Source organism: Squalius cephalus (genome assembly GCF_949319135.1).
Source record: "Squalius cephalus genome assembly, chromosome: 3".
NCBI classification, from domain to species: Eukaryota; Metazoa; Chordata; class Actinopteri; order Cypriniformes; family Leuciscidae; genus Squalius; species Squalius cephalus.
Genome location: NC_137124.1, coordinates 51553529 through 51570205, shown reverse-complemented (window position 1 = coordinate 51570205; position 16677 = coordinate 51553529). Strand labels below are relative to the sequence as shown.

Below are 16677 nucleotides of genomic sequence, written 5' to 3'. Positions count from 1 at the left end.
ATCCAATCAATTTGAGAAGCCTGATATGTTGATATTTTTACCCCTAGTGGTTTTGCAAAGGAAACAGTAGATGGCGGTAAGTGAATGCACGAATGCGTTCAAATAAGAAGAAGAAGAAAACAATTCCGCTTACTTATGGTTAAAATTAATCGGTAAGAGCTCAAACGCATATGAACTTATGTCCTTTTTTTAAAGAAATATACACAACTGGCTAAGGCAAAACGTGTTTTTCATGTGTTTCTTTGAAATACCGGAAAAATAGCTCGCACGTGGTCTTTATTTACTGTTTACTTGCTTCCTGTTGATTTCTATCTAACGTTACGCAGTTGTTTTTGAACACAGGAACGCGCGTACTGTCATTTTTTATTACACGGCAATGTGGAAGACTGTAGGACCGATTGACTTATAGTTGTTTTACAACTAATACTAATGTATTTTTATGTTTCCCCACATGAGACACGATGTCAGTTTTCCCTCAGCTTTCCATGAAGTCAGAAGTGCGAGAACATCTTTGCAATGTTTATACAAGGAAAGAGGTTGGCACTTTTAATCAAATTCATGTTAATTGACCTTTAAGGTCAAGCAAATTGTTGTTGTTGTCTTTCCCAAATGAGATGGAAATGTTGGTTACACTTTATTTTATGATGACGTTCTTACAGTGTTATTACACAAACAAGTACTGAGTAATATTAATTAACTACTATACATGTACTTACTGTAGGGTTATGGTTCGGTTTATGGTCAGTTGCTTGCAATTATGCATAATTTACTATTATTACTATAGTAAATATGTGTACGTCATCTTAGAATAAAGTGTTATCAAAATGTTCTTCCTTATGACGGGCAAAGTTTACAATATGCCATTTAAAAAGACAGTGACATGTCTGTTCTCATATCTTTTTTTAGGTGGTGTCTGAGCTTGATAAAGATGAGGTGTTTGAAGCTCTGCTGTCCTGTCTGTCTCATCCACCCTTGTTCACCTGTCTGAGAGCCAGCACACACCTGCATCCACTACAGGAGATTCAGCATAGACTGGAGCAACATTTAGAACAGGTCTGTGTGTGTTCGTATGTGCACACACAGACAGTGTTGGGAAGGGTACTGGAAATGTAATAGGTTACAGATTACAAGCTACCCTATTTAAAACCTTATAAGTAGTGTAACTATTTCAATTACTTTATTAAAGTAATGTAACTGATTACATTGGATTACTTTTTCATTACTTTTCTAACTTCCAGCGCTGGAACGCATTTTTATCACTTGCCATGGTGGCAACTCTCAGACAGGTCTTTCAGTGGCAATGTGGATTGATGTAATTGGCAGATGTGGTGCTGCAAATTCAAACAAGAGAACCAATCAAAAGCATCAGAATAGCATCGCTTTACTAAATGGCCTTTAAATGGCTGGAGGCATCGTGCACATCAAAAACAGGCAAAGCAACAAATTAATATTATTCAACATATCCTTTTTACAGAAAATATTCAGATGTAACACCCTTCGTAATTGTTAACATTTTCATAAGTAACTGTAATTTAATTACACATTTTTTCTCAGTAACAGTAAATGATTACAGTTACATTTATTTTGTAATTAAATTATGTAACTCCATTTCATGTAACTAATTACTCCCCAACACTGAATACAGATGTTGTCTTACAATGGAAGCTTGTATTTGCATCTTTTTAAATCAATTCTGAGAAAAAAAAGTCAGAATTGCTAGGTATAAACTCGCAATTATGAGAAGAAATGTCTGAATTGTGAGATATAAAGTCGCAATTACCTTTTTTTTGTTATTTTGTTGTGAAAAAAGAAAGAATTGTCAGATGTAAACTCAGAATTCGGAGGATAAAAAGTCAAAAGTTTGTGAGATGTAAACTCGCAACTTTGAGGAAAACAGTCTGGATTGCAAGATATAAACTCGCAATTATGAAAAAAAGCAATTCTTACTTTTATTTTCATTGAATTGTGATATATTGTGAATAAACTCACAAAAAGTCAGAATTGTGAGATACTATCACAGCTAAAAGAGCCTTATCCTATAAGTTAATCCTTTTTTTTTATTAGTCAGCCAAATAAAATAAAACATGCTAATAAAGATAAAATATTTTATTTGTCTACCAGCAACTGACATCAGAGAACCATGAAGATGCAAATATTTAAATATCAAAAAATTGGTTAAAAGTAATTAGGCTACATTAAGTAACAAAGTTACATATGAATACTTTTTGGGGTCACTGTATGGTGCTGTGAATCAATCCGTTTAACTTTAAACATGATTTTTAGGAACTTATTTGACAATGATCTCAACGTCATGTCTCTTTGCAGCAGAAAAGAGCTCCAGCTGTTTACACTCACCCACAGCTTCCAGATGTTCTGCTGCTTCCAGTCCACGGCCCGAGGTATGCAGTGAGAATGTAGTGGAATATTAGAAAATCCTTGTATTGTCTGTCTTACTCTTATTGTTTTTAAAATAGAAGTTGTATTTAAGGTCTAAGATGATGATGAACATGAACATGATCATTGGCATGACATTTTTTCTCTCAGAAGCTTGAGAGGCTATTCATACAGAACACGTTAAAAACTTGAGACGCAGTTCAACTGAATGAAAAAAGCAAGGTCTAGAGATGCGTTTGAACTTATTTTAACTTGAGCTCCTTGTTTTTAGAATGCTGTGTCATGCGTGAGACACTGCAAAAGACTCGAGATGCCAGTGCAACAGTCAAACATGTCCATGTAGCACGTGTTTACATAGAAAAACAATGGAAAAGTAGTTCGGTGGAATGGAAAAACACATTCTGTGTGAACGGCCCCTAACTAACTATAGTGTCTCTTCATTTCTGTGCATGCTTCTGTCAACCTTGTTCTGCAGGCATGTGGATTTGCTGGCCGCTGAAGTTATAGTTGGCGCTCAGTGTGGCAATGCTGTTCTTCGAGGTGCTCACGTATTCACGCCTGGCATCATCAGCACGCCAAAGTGTGAGCAGCACATACACGTCACTTTGCATCTTTGTAATGTACTTAGTATTATTGGTAACACTACAATAAAAAAGATCGCATTTGTTAACATGAGTTAATGCATTAACTAACTTGAACTAACAGTGAGTAATATTCAGGGGCTGGAAACTGAAACCCTTTAGACCACAATAATTTATTAGTATGGTGTATGGCCTCTTTTGCGGTCAATACAGCATCAGTTTGTCTTGGGATTTTGAGCCATTCCTCTTCCAGAACAGTGGCCAAGTCACTATGTGATGCTGGTGGAGGAAAACTTTTTCTGACTTGCTCCTCCAAAATACTCTAAAGTGGTTCAAAAATATTTAGATCTGGTATAGATTTTAGTTGGCAAGTTGCTTGAAAGCAATTATGCTTGCTTAAAATTCTGAGGCCATTTTTTAATGCTTTGTACACTTTATCAACATAGCACTGGTTATTTGTTTGAATTTTTTGATTATGACAACTAGTTGTCCAGTCCGTTTCCATTCACACAGACCAAATTTTCCCAGAATGGAGTTGTGAGTCCTGAAAATTTACGGATGTGAGTTGTGGATGCGGTTGTCATCCTGTAAATAACTGTAAGTAACTGTAAGTATTAAGGACTCAAATACAGGACTTACAACTGCATTCTGCGGCTGTGTGAACGTGGCCTAAGTATCAATACTAGCTTATTTTTAAAAATAATTAATAATCTAGTGTGATACGCCCGTTTATTCCCAGTTTTTGGAGGGCCATATGATTCTTTAGTTTGGGAACACCTACATTTTGATTGACTAAAATGTTAAATGTGTTTTCCTTGTTGCATCCATCTGTCTGCCTTTGTGTGTTTCTCAGACATGAAAGTGGGTGACATGGTGTCTGTGTTCTCTGATGTTGAGGGGAAGTGCACACGTGGAGCCAAAGAGTTCAAGGGCAAGAAGGTATTTCTGGGTAATGGAATTTCTGAGGTGGATCGCTCAGAATTATTCTGCTCAGATGGACCTGTCAAGTGAGTCAAGTTCTCTTTTTACCCTGTTGAAAGCCAGTTCGCTTTAACATGTGGATGTGTGTTTCTGTCACTCAGGGGTGTTGCGATTAGAATGACAGAGCCTCTCTATCAAAGTCCTTCCTTTGATGGTGTTCTTACAGATGAGGTCTTTCTCCAGGTACTCTTCATGTTTCTGTGTCTCAGATAACTGCCATTCCTTGCATCCATTACCATTATTAACAAATAATATATACACTATATGGACAAAAGATTGGGACACAACTCTTAATTATTGAATTCAGGTTTTCAATCAGACCCATTGCCACAGGTGTATAAAATCAAGCACCTGGCCTTGCAGTCTGCATTTACAAACATTTGTGAAAAAAATGGGTCGTTCTGAAGAGCTCAGTGAATTCAACTGTGGTACTGTGATAGGATGCCACCTTTGCAATTAGTCAGTTCGTGAAATTTCATCCCTGCTAGATATTCCACGGTCAGCTGTAAGTGGTATAATTAGAAAGTGGAAGTATTTAGGAACAGCAGCAACTCAGCCAAGAAGTGGAAGACCACATAAAATCACAGAGCAGGGTCAGTAAGGCGCATGGTGTGTAAAAGTCACCAACGCTCTGCTGATTCCATAGCTGAAAAGTTCCAAACTTCCACTGGCATTAAAATCAGCACAAAAACTGTGCGGCGGGAGCTTCATGGAATGGGTTTTCATGGCCGAGCAATTGCATGCATGCAACTGCCTTACTTCCAGTGAAGGGTTCTAGCATACTTCAGCATACCAAGACATTTTGGACAATGCTATGCTTCCAACTTTGAGGGAACGGTTTGGAAAAGGCCTTTTTCTATTCCAGCATGACTATGCCCCAGTGCACAAAGCAAGATCTATAAACCCATGGTTGGATGAGTTTGGTGTGGAAGAACTTGACTGGTCCGCACAGAGCCCTGACCTCAACCCCGTCCAACACCTTTGGGATGAACTGGAATGGAGATTGCGAGCCAGATCTTCTTGTCCAACATCAGTGCCTGACCTAACAAATGCTCTACCAAAAATTCCCACAGAAACACTCCAAAATCTTGTGGATGGCCTTCCTAGAAGATTGGAAGCTGTTATACAGAAGCCAACTCCATAAAGCTGCCATACACTATGTCTATGTATTTAGAATGTCATTTAATCATTAAAGTCCCTGTTGGTGTAATGGTCAGGTGTCCCAATACTTTTGTCCATATATATTGTGTGAATATATATAAATCTAATATATATTAATGGTGTATATATATATATATATATATATATATATATATATATATATATATATATATATATATATATATATATATATATATATATACAGTGAGGAAAATAAGTATTTGAACACCCTGCTATTTTGCTAGTTCTCCCACTTAGAAATCATGGAGGGGTCTGAAATTGTCATCGTAGGTGCATGTCCACTGTGAGAGACATAATTAAAAAAAAAAATCCAGAAATCACAATGTATGATTTTTTAACTATTTATTTGTATGATACAGCTGCAAATAAGTATTTGAACACCGGAGAAAATCAATGTTAATATTTGGTACAGTAGCCTTTGTTTGCAATTACAGAGGTCAAACATTTCCTGTAGTTTTTCACCAGGTTTGCACACACTGCAGGAGGGATTTTGGCCCACTCCTCCACACAGATCTTCTCTAGATCAGTCAGGTTTCTGGGCTGTCGCTGAGAAACACGGAGTTTGAGCTCCCTCCAAAGATTCTCTATTGGGTTTAGGTCTGGAGACTGGCTAGGCCACGCCAAAACCTTGATATGCTTCTTACAGAGTCACTCCTTGGTTATCCTGGCTGTGTGCTTCGGGTCATTGTCATGTTGGAAGACCCAGCCTCGACCCATCTTCAATGCTCTAACTGAGGGAAGGAGGTTGTTCCCCAAAATCTCGCAATACATGGCCCCGGTCATCCTCTCCTTAATACAGTGCAGTCGCCCTGTCCCATGTGCAGTAAAACACCCCCAAAGCATGATGCTACCACCCCCATGCTTCACAGTAGGGATGGTGTTCTTGGGATGGTACTCATCATTCTTCTTCCTCCAAACACGTTTAGTGGTTCTATTTTCTATTTTGTTCTATTTTGGTCTCATCTGACCACATGACTTTCTCCCATGACTCCTCTGGATCATCCAAATGGTCATTGGCAAACTTAAGACGGGCCTTGACATGTGCTGGTTTAAGCAGGGGAACCTTCCGTGCCATGCATGATTTCAAACCATGACGTCTTAGTGTATTACCAACAGTAACCTTGGAAACGGTGGTCCCAGCTCTTTTCAGGTCATTGACTAGCTCCTCCCGTGTAGTTCTGGGCTGATTTCTCACCTTTCTTAGGATCATTGAGACCCCACGATGTGAGATCTTGCATGGAGCCCCAGTCCGAGGGAGATTGACAGTCATGTTTAGCTTCTTCCATTTTCTAATGATTGCTCCAACAGTGGACCTTTTGGAGCCATGGAGCCCTTTCCAGCCTTGTGGAGGTGTACAATTTTGTCTCTAGTGTCTTTGGACAGCTCTTTGGTCTTGGCCATGTTAGTAGTTGGATTCTTACTGATTGTATGGGGTGGACAGGTGTCTTTATGCAGCTAACGACCTCAAACAGGTGCATCTAATTTAGGATAATAAATGGAGTGGAGGTGGACATTTTAAAGGCAGACTAACAGGTCTTTGAGGGTCAGAATTCTAGCTGATAGACAGGTGTTCAAATACTTATTTGCAGCTGTATCATACAAATAAATAGTTAAAAAATCATATATTGTGATTTCTGGATATTTTTTTTTAGATTATGTCTCTCACAGTGGACATGCACCTACGATGACAATTTCAGACCCCTCCATGATTTCCAAGTGGGAGAACTTGCAAAATAGCAGGGTGTTCAAATATTTATTTTCCTCACTGTATATATATATATATATATATATATATATAATTGTGCATTAAATGATTTTAATAGAAACAAAGTGCCTTCAGATCATGTTATGCACAGCTAGCCATGGATTATACGCTTATATCATGGTCATTTGCCATTATTGACCAGTTAAAGCTGTTATTCATGTTTGCAGCACAATATGTGTAAAAACTATGGTTATTTTTGTCAGTTACAGCTCATTAGATCTAGCATTCTGTCTGCTTTAAATCTGACAAAGAGATAAAGTAGTGTATAAATGAATGAATGAATTATAGCATTTATTAATTATTGAGAGAGAGAGATGCGTGTGTGAATTACTTGCGTCTTTACAGCACCTTTCTACTAATAGTGAAGAAATATAATGTAGCGGTTCACTAGTGAAGCTCTTTTATTAATAAAAGTCGCGGGGCAGCGCTAAGTTCTGTGCTCCTGAATGTTTCTGTGTGTGCGCAGCGCAATCTAAATCACACCTTCCAGCCATGAATACATACAAATTGAAGTGTCTTTTGTGAATTGATGTGTTTGTATTTGTCATACAGAATCTGCCGTCAGTTGTCGTGGGTCATGTTTTAGGACCTCGTCCTGGAGAGCGAATCCTTGACATGTGTGCTGCTCCTGGAGGAAAGACGACACACATTGCTTCTCTTATGGGAAACCAGGCAAGTGTTTTTTAGCAATTCTGTAAGGACAGTTTGTGATAAGTGTCCTCGTTAACATGAACTAACAGTGAACAATACTAAAGCATTTAATTGTCTTAGTCAGTGGCATAATCATTTATAAAAACCAAGGTTTTATTTGTTAGCATTTGTTCATGCACGGTGAACTAACATGAACAAAAAAAATGAAGAATTAGATTTTTACTAACTAGCGTTAACAGAGTAATAAATGCTTTACAAAAAATATATTGTTCATTGTTAGCTAATGCATTAACATATGTTAACAAATAGGATCCTATTGTAAATCGTTACCACAAACTCATATATATTTGCTGTCTCTACAGGGTATTGTTGTGGCTTTGGACAAAATCCGATCCAAAATGGAAAAGATCATTCAGAATGCAAAGATGCTGAAGTTGGACTGTATTAAAGCATATTGCTGTAACAGCATACATGCGGTGAGCTCCGACCCTGCTCAGGAATACAGTGCAGGTAAGCCTCTATAGTCTAAAACCAGTGTTACTAAACATAATAATCACTCAATTATACACATTAATGAGTTAATTTCTTTCTTTCTGCTAATAGCGTAATATAACTACTAGAACTATATTATTGTGACACACAGTTGCATTATGGGCTGTATAACATGTTATTCATGCTTTTTATTTGTGTAAATACTTTATAAACATTTCAGGTTCCTCTTATTTCCTATTATTATTATCACTTTGTTTTTAATCTATCTTTCACAGTGATTCATAATTACAATATATAATTACAATTATATACACTTGCAGTCAAAAGTTTTGAATAATTGAGATTTGTCAATGTTTTTGAAAGAAGTCTTTTATCCTCACCAAGGCTGCATTTATTTGACCAAAAATACAGCAAAAACAGTAAAATTGTGAATATTATTACAATTTAAAATAACTGTTTATTCTATTTAAATATATTTTAAAATGTAATTTATTCCAGTGATGTAAAGCATCATTACTCCAGTATTCAGTGTCACATGATCATTCAGAAATCATTCTAATATGCTGATTTAGTGATCAGTAAACATTTCTGATTATTATATTTGTGATCAAATGAATGCAGCCTTGGTAAGCATAAGAGGCTTCTTTCGAAAACATTGAAAAAATCTTAATCATGCCAAACTTTTGACCATCAAGTGTATTATTTATAAAAAGCTTTCATTTCAGTTTAGATCAGATTTTCAGCTGAACATATTTAAATTTAACTTTTTGTAGACTTACTAATTGCAACTTTGTGTATATTTGTTGATGGTCCCCCATATCCTGAGGAGAGTTTTGACCGGATATTATTAGACGCTCCCTGCAGTGGACTGGGTCAAAGGCCCAACATGACCTACAGCTGGAGTCTGAAAGAAGTCTGCTCCTACCAGCCTCTACAGAGAAAACTCCTCACTACGGTAACACTCATCCAGAACATGTTGTCTTTCCACCATGCTGCTTATAACATTCTTTATTAAGTTTAAAATGCTGTGTGACAAGTAGTGTACGCTTATTTTTGTCACGCGCTCCACAAGCAAGTTCACGGAAACTGGGACACACAATGTTTTTTGAATGTCTTGATCTATTATCTGCATGACCAAAAATGACAAAGTATTTTAAGTTCTTTCCGCAGGCGCCTCATGCGCACACACACACACATATCAGTTCTAGCATTGCTAACATGACATCGCAGCCTGTTCATTATCAAAATAAAATACAGTCAACCAAACATAGTTTATTGTATATATTATATTACAAGTTACTCTGCTCGATACACTGCTCATACAATCAGCGTCCACCGCCCCACCAAACACATTGCCGGTTTCAGTTTTGCTTTAAATAAACTCATTTTGTTTATATGTTATTTATAAAGAATGGCACTATTATTAGTGTGTTTTAGCTACTTATATTTTTCATTCTTGTTCTGTTCTGAATACCGTTCAATTTAAAGGATTTGTTCGTGGAGTGAGGGGAACTAAAATAGCCTAGGTTATATGTTTATAATGTTTGTAAACATTTTGATTTATTTACAGGTATTTTACATTATTTCTGAATGTAACAATAAAATGCGACTTATGTTTTTTTTCCCTCTCAAAAACTATTTTGACTGATAGTGTAGCGTGCTTCTTTGAATAACTTATTTAGCCATTTAACTGATAGTATTAATCAGTCAAAAGCAATTCCTACTGTTGGTTAATCAGTTAATTGTGGTCGTTCCTAATTAACAGTGAAGGAAAAAACAGATATTAAAATGTACTTACTTAGTTATGCTTCTTCTTGCTGTTGCCGTGTCTTTATCACCGCCATAAATTAAAGTCTCTGAAGTTAGGAACAGTATCATTATTATTCAGAGGCTAGTATAGTATTTATTATATTTTTCATGTTCGTTTTAGTAATTTTTTGTGCTTTTGTTTTTATTTATATATTTTTATTTAGCTGTGAATTATTTTTATTTTAGTTTTATTAATTTTAGTACTTCAACCTTTTATTACAGCTTGTTGCCAAGGCAGCATTTCCAATTATCGTTTTAGTTTGTTTACGGTTTACATTTAATATTTATATTTTATTTCAGCTTTATTTAAATTAATGAAACCGATTTGTGATAGTTTTAGGGAAGGATAACACTGTTTGGAGCCATCTATCTCATTTTATTTAACTACCCATTGAAAGTGTTTCTTTAAGTCAGTAAACAGAAGGTGGTGCTGTGTACTACATGTTACAGTGCAAGTCTTTTATAGCTTATAGACTGTGTCTGTTGCAGGCTGTACGTTTGTTAAAACGGGGAGGTGTTTTGGTGTATAGCACCTGTACTGTGACACTTGCGGAGAATGAAGAGCAGGTTGCCTGGGTTCTCAAGACATTCCCCTGTTTAACACTAGAACCACAGGTAAGAATGAAATACATTGCTAAAACTACAAACGTTTTTTTATAACCCAGAACTGTCAAAACAAATTGAGTAGTGAATACTTTTAAGTCTGGCTAAAACAGAACAAATACGAAGGGAAACAATGAAGTGTCATTACCGGATCTTTAAACAAGGCACAGAAGATCAAACATGAAAGTCACCTCAAGTGGCTAACAATATTGAATCTTTGAATCTTGAGTCTGTCATAATCTACCTCGTTTTATTTTTTCCTCTTTGGAAAGTCATGGAAATGGAGTTTTTTCTTTTGCTGTTGGACAGTTTTTATAAAATCCTGTTACCAATACCAGCAGCTTAATGGAAAGCCATCATTGTGTTTGTCATCTCTTCCAGGTGCCTCATTTAGGATCTGAGGGGATGCAAGGAGCAGGTCTGTCATGTGACCAACGACGGCTACTACAGAGATTTCGCCCAGAATTAGCATGGAGAGGAGCTCGCTTCGCACATTCCCCTGAGAGCTTTCCACAAAACGCCAACACTGATACTATTGGGTTTTTTATTGCCAAGTTTATAAAAAATGGTAAGAAGTTCACACAAGCTTAATACAGAACAACTGGCAGGGTTTTAATTATTAACATACACACCATTTATCATCTTTATTTAATGTTTTGTTTCCAAGGATTGTTTTCATCTTTTTTTATGCAATGTTGTACACATATTAGTAAATATTTGTACTGAATAACTGTATTAAATTAAAATAAATTAGTTAATTTATAAGACTGAAGAATGACTTGAACTATTTGTTTAAATACAGACCATCTCCAAACATAAATGATTTTTGTGGACTTGGCCCATTAGCCATTTTGTGTCGTCATATAATACCTAGAAGTCACATAGAAGTAAATAATTCAAAACAGGAGTTAAATAAATTAAAAAAAGAAAATTCTGTCTTCATTTACTCACCCCTCATGCCATTCCAAACCCGTAAGACTTTTGTTTATCTTCGAAACACAAGTGAATTTGAATGAATTTAATTAAGATTTAATTCAGGCTTTTATTCACATACTTGCACATCTGTTGTGGTAAACGGAAGCTCAAGCATGTTCGCTTGACGTGCGAAAACCAATGAGGTTCATTCTCGTGTTACGCAGCACGTTTGAGCTTCTGCAAGAACCAATGAGGTTCGGTTGAGCTTCTGTTTATGTTTGCTGATCAGTGTTAATATGTGAATAAAAGCCTAAATTTAATCTGTTTGTCATATAAAGCGATTGAGTCTCTTCAGAAAAATTGGACAAAACCGATAGATTAGTTTCATACGAAGCCCCTGAGGGGACCTTTGCAAAAAAAATAATAATACGGACTTTCGCGTGCTCACGCGTTACAATTTCCGGTTTGGTTATAGTGTCATTACTACAATGTGGGAAAAGGGATGAGATGAGATTGTGCTTGGAGCATGCCTCCAGAGATTTGTCTTATTATAGGGAGTTTGCATTTGAGATTATTTGTGGACTGTGCTTTACTGTAAGAAAAAAAGCATGAATATCACATAAATGAATATCAGGTCCCACATCATGGATTACATAATTTTGATTTTGATTGTTTTTAGTTTTGATTGTTTCCTTTAAAAACATTTCAAGCTTTCTTCAGATGTATTTCTCATGTATGTGAGGCATACACTGAGTTTCGGTTAATTTATGATGAGATGCGCTCCAGTTCACGTGCAATGCAAGTGACCGTGGTGCGCCGGCGCCTCCATGATTATATTGTCTGCTATATATTTGCTTCTCATTTATTAAATACAGGCAATTGGTTGATGAAAAATTTATTAAAATTAAGATACAATTTATACAAAACGAAATTCACTTTAAACAAAGGCTTTCTACAAAACAAAACTTAATGAAGTGGCGATAGTTTCGCGTGCGCACGCGAAAGTCCGTATTATTTATTTTTTTGCAAAGGTCCCCTCGGGCTCCCACAATCTCTTTATGAACTTTTTGAAGCATCAAAGTGTCAGTTGCATAGCTGTCTATGGAGGGACAGAAATCCTCAGATTTCTTCAAAAAGATCTTCATTTGTGTTGATGAACGAAAGTCTTATGGGTTTGGAACGGCATGAGGGTGAGAAATTGATGACAATCTTTTAAGTTTTCAGTACACTAACACATTGCCAAGATACAGCCTCAAGTGCCTTTTGTTGTTCTCGCCATCAGTGTTAAAGAACTTGAGAACGGTTTGAACTATCATTAAGCCTTTAATGTTTTTTTTCTGCCATGATCTAATGCCGAACTGAGTCAAATTCTGTGAAGATACAACGAACAGTCTAGAATAAAAAAGTCTTGTATGCATTTGGCAACTCAGGATTGGAATAAGATAGGGGGAAATGGTTCAATGTATATAATAAGTGCCATCGCAAATTTAGTTCTTGGTCCCTAATTGCTTATGTCAGATATATTTACGTATACTGTGTGTATATATATATATATATATATATATATATATATATATATATATAATAAATAACCCCCAGTTAAAGGAATAGTTTACACAAATATAGAAAACTGTCATAATTTAGACACTGAGAATCTGCTTAGAAATTGAACACACAACAAAGATATAAATCAGTTGGTTCCTTGGACTTTTATTGTATGGACAAAAACTTACATTTTTCAGAATATCAGGTGATGTTTCCGCAGTGGTTTTTCATGTGCCTGAATCACTTATTTGAGGGACACAAATTACATTACAAAGGTTAAAAACATTTATTGATACTCAAAAAGACAATACAAGGGGATATAATATTTTCAATAGGATGGTCTGTGTAAATTATTTAATTTTTCTTTTGGGAAATATTCAAACATTTTACTGCTCTTCAAGAGATATATATTTACATATTTCCGAAAGAAACAGTTTTATTGCAGTGTGTTGCCTTGACCATCGAATTATTATTTTTCTTCGTAATAGTAGCTTGATCGTCCAGGGTAAAAAAGCTGGATCTCAGCATCATATAGTCACTGTTTAACTATCCCAGAAAAATCTGGGATTTATGAACAACTATCACATGACATACAAACAGCCATTGAATATGAAAGAAGTTACAGAGCATAATAAGATCATAGGGGAGGTAGAGGACCTTTGAATAGGATCATTTGTGCAGTAAATGTTAATAAAATAATAATACAAACACTTTTTATGATCCTTATTTAATTTTTTAAAATGATAAACATCTAGCCACTTCCGCAAACTTATGAGCACAACTGCATAGAATCACATAGAATCAACGACTACCCTGTGTAATTATTAGGTTTGTGTGTATATTATTATCAGCAATATGTAGATGACAATACTCTTTACTCATTTTACCCACTCAACAGACTACAGATTCTGTATTATTGCATCAAAACAAATGGGAAATGCAAACACTTTCCCACGGTTTCACGGACAGACTTAAATGTATGTTTGAGGTGTTTTAACTGAAAGCAACTTGCCCTGACTTATCTTAAAATATGTCAGTGCCATTGTTTTGTCTCAAGATGTACACCAGTAATGATTTTTTCTAAGGCACGTTTATAAAAGCTAATTAAATGTCCTAATTTAACTAAGACCTAATCCTGGCTTAATCTAAGCCCCGTCTCCGAAACCAGGCCTAAATGTTATATCAATATAATACATAATAAATAAAAATATATTTAATCGACAATAAAACAATTGTATGTGTAATTTTGAAATTCTGATTGACAAATAGTAGTGTGATTCAAATAGATGTCTGACGATTTTCATCAGTTTCCAAATGATGGCCAGAAGTATCTAGATTGCAGATGCTGTTCCCTCATTCTGTGGGTGGTTTTGAAGTCACAACAATCAAAATGACTGAATAACACATTTTTACAAATTGCTGTATACTTTTTTTTTGACTGGAAAGGTCATTTCTATGTTTGGATGTTATATTTGACAGTTTTATTTCAAAAGATCATGGAAATTCATTCATTTTTCATGACTTATTTGAATAAGTCTTTGAAAGACCATGTTTGAATTAACTGTTCTTTTGTCTCCACCCTGACAAATTCAGTGATCCAAAACCAGAAACATCCAGCTGCAAGACTATAAAGACATAAGTCCCACTGCTAAAAGACAACGTTACAGCTCAAATAACACATTTTGATGTAAAACGCTCCAAAATCCTAAAATACTCTGAGCATCTTTCAAATCTCTAAATCATCATCTTTTAATTTAACTGTGGCATTTCATTAACTCCTGGTCAATTCGTCAGGACAGCAGTTTAAGCAAACCAAAACTATCATGTCATTTTTGTTATGTCTTTATCCTATATGCAAGGCAATACACACCTTTAACACACAAGTAATTACCATTAAATAACAATTCTAAATGACATCCACACAACATATAATAAATAAAATATTTTGTTTTAGAACTAACCAAAAACAGCAGTGAAGATGCAGCATTCACAACACATTTTACTTTTGTAATGTGACGTCTTTCTGGGAGAACAGAATATTCAAGAACAACAGCAAAATAATAATTAAAATGATTACTAGCAATTTAATTATATCAAACTAGAATTTTAGGAAATATATCAGATACAAACAAACAAACAAACAGATTTCTAAACGAGGCACATTCTGCCATTTTTGTCACTTTCGCTGGAATTTTTCATTTCTGAAAATGTCACTCACATATGTGACATTTCAGAGGCAGAGCAAGTTATTGGATTTTTCTTTTTCTTTTTTTTTCTTTGGAATAACATGCACCTATGATTCATTCAATAAGACCAGGAATGCAAATATAAAAATAAATAGGCAACCTTTAAAGAAAGACACAGTTTCATCATTCATGCCATATTAAATTAATATATAACTGTCTTTAATTTGTCCATACTTGGAAAAAAACTTGTATGGATACACGTGTCATAAACATTACACTGCCCTGTAAAAACACATAACATTGACGTGAGGCCATGGAAGAGGTCAGCAGTAGTGTGTGTTTGTATCACTGCTCTATGTAATGCTCTCTCGCCCATTCCCCCTCGCCTCGCTTCCTGTCCCTCTCATGGTGATGTTCTCGTTGCGATCTCGGCTTTCCTCTTTGTCTGCAGTTCCTCTCATTGTGGTCATATTCTTTCTCTTTGTCCCCGCGATGATGATGATGGTGATGGTGATGATGGTTTGGCTGAATCGACGGGTCCAGTTCCTCCGCATCTCTGTGAGTCTGTGTGTGTCCGGCAAGAGGCTCGGGATCCGTGGACTCTAACGTCTCTTGTTTGGAAAATGTCCGCATGGTCCGATTGTGATGGCGGTGATGATGGTGAGGATGGCTGTGGTGTTCAGTCCGCGTGGTTGAGGAATGGTGATGTTTGTGACTACTTCTCCATTCGCTCTGTAACTGTTGTTGGTCTTTAGCATTTCTCTCCTCAATGTTGTCTTCTTCCAGACTTTCTTGCTTCTGATTTTGGTAGTGATGATGATGATGATGATGATGATGGTTTTCAGAAAAGCCTGTCCTGTCGCCCATTGGTCGATCTGCTTCCTGGTCACCGCCTGTGCCCTGTTTTAGCAACACGCGCATAAATCAATGCAGTTATATGGATTTGCACAACCAAAATTGGAAGGATGTTTATATATTTTGACTGGAAAACAAGACTAAATCTGATATCTTTAGAAAAAAGATCCAAGGCACTTCTTCCAGTCCAAAAAAGATAAGCCTTTATTCACATCATGGCTTTCAGTAGAGAAATAAAAAAAATATTTTAGTCATTTTTAATGTTCCTAGTGTGAGCCATGATGTGAATAAAGGCGTTTTAATGGTTTTCGTCTGGAAGAAGTGCCTTCCTGGAACTTTTTTTCTAAAAATATGTTTGGAACCCAACCAAAGATCATCCTCTGGGATTACTTCACAAGGTCCTTCCAGCAAGTAGCGTTCCAAGATTTTTCTTGAAATTATGGTAACACTTTACAACAGGGAGGTCCCATTGAAGGGATAATTCACCCAAAAATGAACATTTGCTGTTGATTCACTCCGCCTCAGGCCATCCAAGATGTAGTTTTTTTTTTTTTCTTTTTTTTTTTTTTTTCAGTAGAATAGTAAAGAAGATTTTTAGCTGAAACCGGAGTCCTTGATGATTCATATAATGCAAGTCAATGGCTACCGTCACTCTGAGTAAAAAAAAACATACAGGCAAAACAAAAGGCTGTGGATCACAGGTAATAATGTTGTAAAT

The 16677-nt window shown here is 36.0% G+C and overlaps 2 protein-coding genes across 5 annotated transcripts in view; one reads left to right on the top strand and one right to left on the bottom strand.

The window, feature by feature from the left end:
- The first annotated feature begins 74 nt into the window (after positions 1–74).
- nsun6 (NOP2/Sun RNA methyltransferase 6) lies at positions 75–11368 on the top strand. The gene is made up of 12 exons (XM_079865416.1): positions 75–152; positions 457–536; positions 907–1053; positions 2326–2399; positions 2870–2976; positions 3829–3982; positions 4058–4139; positions 7456–7575; positions 7917–8064; positions 8853–9001; positions 10345–10470; positions 10840–11368. The coding sequence occupies exons 2-12, from the start codon at positions 462–464 to the stop codon at positions 11047–11049; spliced, it is 1392 nt and encodes a 463-aa protein (XP_079721542.1). The 5' UTR covers positions 75–152; positions 457–461; the 3' UTR covers positions 11050–11368.
- Positions 11369–13379: 2011 nt separating this feature from the next.
- cacnb2a (calcium channel, voltage-dependent, beta 2a) overlaps positions 13380–16677 on the bottom strand; it is a 41934-nt gene continuing 38636 nt past the window's right edge. For all 4 annotated transcript variants that reach the window (XM_079866704.1, XM_079866706.1, XM_079866703.1 and 1 more), the window contains exon 13: positions 13380–16004. In XM_079866704.1, the coding sequence (XP_079722830.1) occupies positions 15450–16004 (555 nt within the window). In that variant the 3' untranslated portion in view covers positions 13380–15449. The remainder of the gene's footprint in view (positions 16005–16677) is intronic.

Excerpts from the sequence above, each read along its gene's own strand:
- nsun6 (XM_079865416.1), top strand. The coding sequence starts at position 462 with ATGTCAGTTTTCCCTCAGCTTTCCATGAAGTCAGAAGTGCGAGAACAT. Across the intron at positions 7,576-7,916 it reads CTTCTCTTATGGGAAACCAG|GGTATTGTTGTGGCTTTGGA; the intron begins GCAAGTGTTTTT and ends CTGTCTCTACAG. Across the intron at positions 9,002-10,344 it reads AGAGAAAACTCCTCACTACG|GCTGTACGTTTGTTAAAACG; the intron begins GTAACACTCATC and ends TGTCTGTTGCAG.